The sequence below is a fragment of the Suricata suricatta genome, chromosome 2 (assembly GCF_006229205.1).
Source record: "Suricata suricatta isolate VVHF042 chromosome 2, meerkat_22Aug2017_6uvM2_HiC, whole genome shotgun sequence".
In the NCBI taxonomy this organism is placed as follows: Eukaryota; Metazoa; Chordata; class Mammalia; order Carnivora; family Herpestidae; genus Suricata; species Suricata suricatta.
In genome coordinates, this window is record NC_043701.1 from 181,942,857 (window position 1) to 181,949,091 (window position 6,235).

At 51.2% G+C, this 6,235-nt stretch overlaps 1 protein-coding gene across 1 annotated transcript in view; it reads left to right on the forward strand.

The window, feature by feature from the left end:
* Positions 1–4,184, forward strand: part of DOCK1 (dedicator of cytokinesis 1) — a 435,479-nt gene extending 431,295 nt beyond the window's left edge. Inside the window, exon 49 of the mRNA XM_029920619.1 lies at positions 3,012–4,184. Coding sequence (XP_029776479.1) covers positions 3,012–3,107 — 96 coding nt within the window. The 3' untranslated portion in view covers positions 3,108–4,184. The remainder of the gene's footprint in view (positions 1–3,011) is intronic.
* Positions 4,185–6,235: the final 2,051 nt, after the last annotated feature.

Below are 6,235 nucleotides of genomic sequence, written 5' to 3' on the forward strand. Positions count from 1 at the left end.
ACACGGGGTCAGAGTGCACATGGGGGTCGGCTTGTACACGGGGTCAGAGTGCACACGGGGTCAGCATGCACACGGGGTCAGAGTGCACATGGGGGTCGGCTTGTACACGGGGTCAGAGTGCACACGGGGTCAGCATGCACACGGGGGTCAGAGTACACACGGGGGTCGGCGTGCACACGGGGTCAGCATGCACACGGGGTCAGAGTGCACATGGGGGTCGGCTTGTACACGGGGTCAGAGTGCACACGGGGTCAGCGTGCACACGGGGATCAGAGTGCACACAGGGGTCAGAGTGCACAGGGGGTCGGCATGCACACAGTGGAGCACCGGCAGACTGACCCCGCAGCACCAGGGGACTCGTTTCCAGGTTCCTCCCTCCGGCAGCCACGTTATTCACAGCTTTATACATTTAAATCACTTCAGTCTGGAGAGGAAAACATTGCCGTGCACACGGGCAGCGGGTCAGCAAAGCCGTCATGTGGCCGCAGAGCTCCCGTCAAGCACTGAGGACGTGAGGTTGTAAAGTGACTGTAGGTTCCTCGTAACAGCGGCCCACATCTCCCCCTACTTAAAAACCAGTATAAATCCTGGGTGCCCTTTCTTCCTCTCTTTCTTTCATGGCTACTTTTTTATGGAGTGCTCTCCAAGTTTATTATCTCTCTTGTGAGACAGCAGAAGAGAAGGGATGTATTCACTCTACACGTATTTGATTAGTTCTCTTACATAGAAAACCATACAAGCAGTGGGCTTCATCTTTGATGCTGAGGGGATGATTGACCCCCTGAGGCCACAGTGCCTTTTGGGTCAGCCCTCAGTCCCCAGAGACGCCACAGGGAAGGAGTGGCCTTGGAGACACGGCCACATGACACACGATGGCTTTTCAGGAGGCCAGAGTGGTTCATTGCAGCCACGGAAACACGAGCTGGACCTTTTCTGCAGATTTAACCACAACTTAGAACATTGACTGTTGGGGTGTTGTTTTCCTAACAGCTTACTTAACCAATTTCACCTTTCTTTCTGTATCTTTATTTAATCGGAGAAGCAGGACTGTGCCCCAGGGGTCCCTAATTGTGAGCCTGGAAATATGACCAAACCCATTTGGTTACAGATCCACTCAGGGGCCACATTTTATCACCTCCGTTTTGTTGCTACATCCGTTGGAGTGACCGATGCCGCACTGATGCCGGTGCCGCCGGGTCGGGAAGGAGCACGTGCACGCCTCGGCTCCATTTCTATCTAAATGGGGTGCGGATTCAATTAGATGAATTACCCAAGCCTCTCTGCTGTCCGCGTCCCGTGTGATTTGCCTGTGGCAGGAGCACGTCTGCAGCGCGCACCTGCGGAGCGGCATGTCGCGATCGGTGGAGACGGTGGTGCAGGGGTTTGTGCAGGCCCCACGGCTGTTGTACAGGATGATCACTCGCCTGCCCCAGGGGCTGATCAATACCTCCTGTCACCGTCATCGATCGGGCCCAGGCTTGTAGACAGCCCGGACTCTGGCTGTTGCTACTTGAAGCTGTCGTGTCTTTGACAATGGCTCTCACAAGCAGTAGTCTGAGCTGTCATTTTGCTTCACGGTGATAAACCCGCCATCTTCCCATTTGCCGCAGACGGCACCTGCGGTGTGGCCCGTGTCTGGCCAGGTTAGCCTGACCCTCCAAGGCTCACCCTGCCCGGTCCCCGTGGCTTTCACATGTACATAGCAACCCAGCGATCACAGCTCTGAAATAGCTGTCTGCTTTTTTGACCTGTGCTTACGGCCCTAAGAAAACCTAAGGCTCTGATTTTACTTGACTTTTCTACAACGTCTCGGCACCTGTACCTCAGTTCTGTCTTTCCGTATTTATTCTCCTCTGCATGTGAGGCTCTAGGCCGTCTTGGTATTTACTTGTCTGTGAATCGGGAGGAAATCTGGGCAATGAGGAAGAGACTACAGCATTACTGTTCTGTCCTTGAAACTCCCTTTCTCACATTGAGCTAAATGTGAGCCTCCTCCGAGAAGCTGCTAAAGATTCCACCGTCCTTAGATGCCGCGTCCCGCGGTCCCGTTCCGGATCGTCCCACCTCTGGCACCTCCTGCATTCCTCTCTTCATTCACTCGTTCATTCACGTGTTCGCTCATTCACACCCTTGTTTGGCCAGCACCTGTGACACAGCATGCCCTGTGTGGCAGGTGTCTGTGGCAGTCACGAGGTCACAACGGTGCCAAGAGCAAGGGGGCAGGAGCGCTGGGCAGGAGGTTGCTGTCACCTTTGCAACTGTCAGTTCATGCAGAGGAATCCAGAGAGGCAAACGGGGGCCCAACGCCCAAATAGAGCCGCCGCACCTTTTTTGTAAATAGTTTTATCGAGACACAGCCGCACCCATTCTGTAAACAATGTGTTGCCCTCATGAAGACTTCAGAGCACCCCCAACGTGGTTCCTCCCCCTCCGTTTGCAGGGATGAGGTGAACAGCTGTCTCTCAACGGGTCACTTGGGCCCCAGCTGCAGGTGCCGGGCTGACCTTCTCTTGTGTCGTCTCTCCGGTCCCAAGAGCCAGGGAGGGCTTCTGGCCCAGCCCTGAGAGCTTCTCCAAGGGCTTGTGTGGCCCTGATTACTAAGGGGCATTGTCAGGGGCATGAGAGGGGACCCATGGGTCCTCATCCAGGAGTGCTCAGCTGTGACAGCACCCGGCCGCCCGGGGGGCCTGGTTCTGCTTTGCTCTTAACCATTGAAACTGCCCGGTCCTCACACCAGTCCATCTCCGGGGCCCCCATCAACGCCGGCCACAGGGAGCGCGGTTCCCCTTCTCTGTGCGGACTCCTGAAGCGCTTTGGGAAAAGCAGTTAATCAGAGATGCCAGGAAGGCCTGTGGGCCCCCAGCCACCCCGACCAGGCCCGGGTCAGCAGAGAGGCCGTCCCCACCCGGGTGCAGGGTCGCTTCCCCTCGCCGCCGCTGCCCGGGGTCAGCCCCTACCCCATCCTCCGAGACCATGAGTAACGTGGCCCTGCCGTGTTTCGTGTCTTCTAGCACGCGCCACCTCCGCTGCCCAGCAAGACGCCGCCCCCGCCGCCCCCGAAGACCACCCGCAAGCAGACGTCCGTGGACTCCGGCATCGTGCAGTGAAGGCGGCAGGACCCCGCGGAGGGCCCAAGCCGCCGACCCGTCCCTCTTCGCCCGTGACTGGGGTTTACCTCATTAGCCCTGTGACGTCTGATAAGTAGTGCAATGGCTTGTCCTGGAGAGGAGTTCCTTTCCAGCCATGGCGTGAGTGGCCATTGGCAACGGGGAGCAAGGTGGATGTAGGTCTGGACCGTACTGTGGTGTTTATCAAAACCGGGGGCTTCTGACTGTGTCTGCCTTGAGAGAGCCTAAGTCCTGCCCAGAAGTCCCCCTTTCATGCCAAGCGACACGGTAGCAAAGAACTCAGCTGACCCGGGTTTCGCACGGCAGAGAGGTTAGGCCACCACCCCCGGACGGTGTAGAACCCAGTCCTCCTCTCCCCCCGCGCACCCCAGCTCACTCCCCAAGGGTGCTGCCTACCCTCCTGCGGGTGTGGCTTTGCGGTCAAGTGTACCTTCACCCTCTACCAGGCGGCTAAGGTCAGCTCTTTCAGGAAGTTCCAGATTTCCTTCCGTATAATTTAAAATAGGATATTTCTCAGCTACTGAACAGTTATTAATTTATGGAGTGGAAACACCATTAAAAATACTGGATCAAGTGGGAAAGTAAATACAAGTATAGGAGGATACGTTTTCTTTCTTTTTTAAAAAAGAACGCCTATAGCACAGAGATGGCTTTCACCGGGTGAATCCCTGCCTCATTCTGTACAGAAGTTTGTATATACGATGGTTCGTAGGACGTAAGTTTTATTGTTTTTGGCCCTTCTGTGGATTGTCATAGGCGTCCGCAAATGATTCTCAATATGTGTTCTTAATTTTTAACTGCTGGAAGTGTAAAAAAATATGCAAAATAAGTTTTGTTGATTTTTTTCCCCTAAGCTCCCAAGTCCTGAAAAATGTTGGTCGACAATGATTAAGAAAAACAAAACAAAAACAACTAACTTTGTATAACCTAATATTTGTATTCTGTCATCTATATTTTTTTATCCACTGTAATCATAATACTCTTCTCGTAGGCTCAAAAGTTATTCATTGACAACAAAAAAAATAAAATGCCAATTAAAAAAACTCAGTGTCTGAATACTATGTTTTTTATCTCTTGATGTAAAAAAATATGTATATAAATGCCAGAGTTTCTCTTTTTTATTCCTTTTTAAAATTTTTTTTTAATGTTTATTTATTTTTGAGTAGGAGAAAGAGAGCGTGCAAGCAGGGGAAGGGGAGAGAGACAAGGAGACACAGAATTGGAAGCAGGCTCCAGGCTCTGAGCTGTCAGCACACAGCCCGACGAAGGGCTCAAACTCACAAACCGCAGGGTCATGACCTGAGCCGAAGTCGGATGCTCAACTGACAGAGCCCCCCAGGCTCCCCTCTTCTTCTTTCTTAAAGCGCTTTGTGACCCATATTTACATACGTGCTCATCTTCCTTAATGACCACTGTTGAGTTGTCTTCAGTTTGGGGCCCAGGTGACAGCACCTGTGCCCCGCTGTGCCCGCGCAGCCTTAGGGACAGAGCAGAGCCTAGCACTTGCCGACACTTTCTCCCCTCAGCCCAGCAGGCTCCCGGGCCGCACATCGTTTCTACCCCTTGTAGATTTTCAGCTGCTAACTTAACAGAGCGTTTCAGCTGGTGGAATGTCATTCCACATCAGACTGCAGCGCTCTCTCCGGATCTCGGGAGGTAAGACCCCAACAAGGCATTAGGGTCCTCTTGTCCACGTAAAGCACACTTGCCTGTGTTCCTTCCAGACATTTCCCTGTTTAGACCAAAAGGATGTGCCTCTCTGCCCCTTAACCAAACCTCAGAGACACCTGCTGCAGAACCCAAGAGCCTCAGTGGACCCTCCACGCTCACTTGATCACTGCCCCCCCCCCCCGGTCTATTCGGCCTTGTTCTATGTGTTCAGTCCACCCCCAGGAAATCTTGACACATGTGAATATAGAATTTTTTTCTTTGTGAATTCCTACTCTTCAACCGAGATAAATATTCATCCTCCGTTGCACATATTGGAAACTGCATATCATCCAGGATCCTAAAATAAGTGCTCTGGCACACCAGCCCGGGACAGGACAGCCCAGCCCCCACGAGGCGGAAACGTCCAGTAGTCAGCAGTTCACAGTGCAAAAGCCATTGCCTGAGATTGGAAAAATCGTTCCTGGCCCTAACAAAAAGTACTCTTCTTCTAGCACGACGTCTGGTTTCCAGTTCTCGCCCTGCACAGCCTCCTCCAGAAAGCCTTCCTGGGGAAATCCCAGACTCCACACTTCACCGGAAGCCCCCTGCCCCTGGCAGATGCCCCCCAACGGCTGTGAGTCCCAGGCTGGCGTTCAGAGCTGGAAAACACATAGTGTAGAATGTCTTCACCACGTACGTCAAGGGCTGGACTGCAAAACTACCGTCAAGGAGGAGCTGAACTCTGTGTTATCAAGAGGGACAGCCCTGTGGAGTGAGGTCTGGGGGGAAGCTTCCCTATCTAGATGCATTTATATACATATATTTTTTTTCTTAGAAAAGAAAATTCCTGAACTTTTCTTTCATCACTGCTTTCCAAGGAAACCTTTTAGACATTTTTTTCCCTAATCATTTCCCCATCAAGAAATTTTAACAGCACAGATATATTGTGTATGCATTTATGGATGTTATTTATATCTATGCTTTTTACGTGAACAAAGTAAGATTTTTTTGGTCCCCTAACCACTGACTTTCACCCCCTAAGGGGTGATAGGGGTGATACTGCCTCATGGGGAACGTCTTCTCTAACGCAAGAATGGTGAGGATCTTCTGTTCTATTTTTGCCTTGGGTGCCAGGAAGCTCAAAGCCACATTTAGCTCCCACACATTCAGCTACACTTTGGTTTTACTTTTCTGCCTTCCAAAGTGCCTTCCAGTCTATTGCAAATCCATCTTGAGTTAACCCTCTTTAACTTTATTTTATTTTTAACTACCCAGTTTCATATGTCTTTTCCTCAAATCTTTATTAAAAGAAAATAGCACACAATATTTTTTAAATAACCCTTGGGGCTCAAAGAGTGCTCGCTAATATTTAAAGAAATTCATTTTTAATCAATGTGAAGATTATGCTTCCTTGTAAAGACTTGATTTTTTTTACTTCCTCACAGATTTCTTCAGCT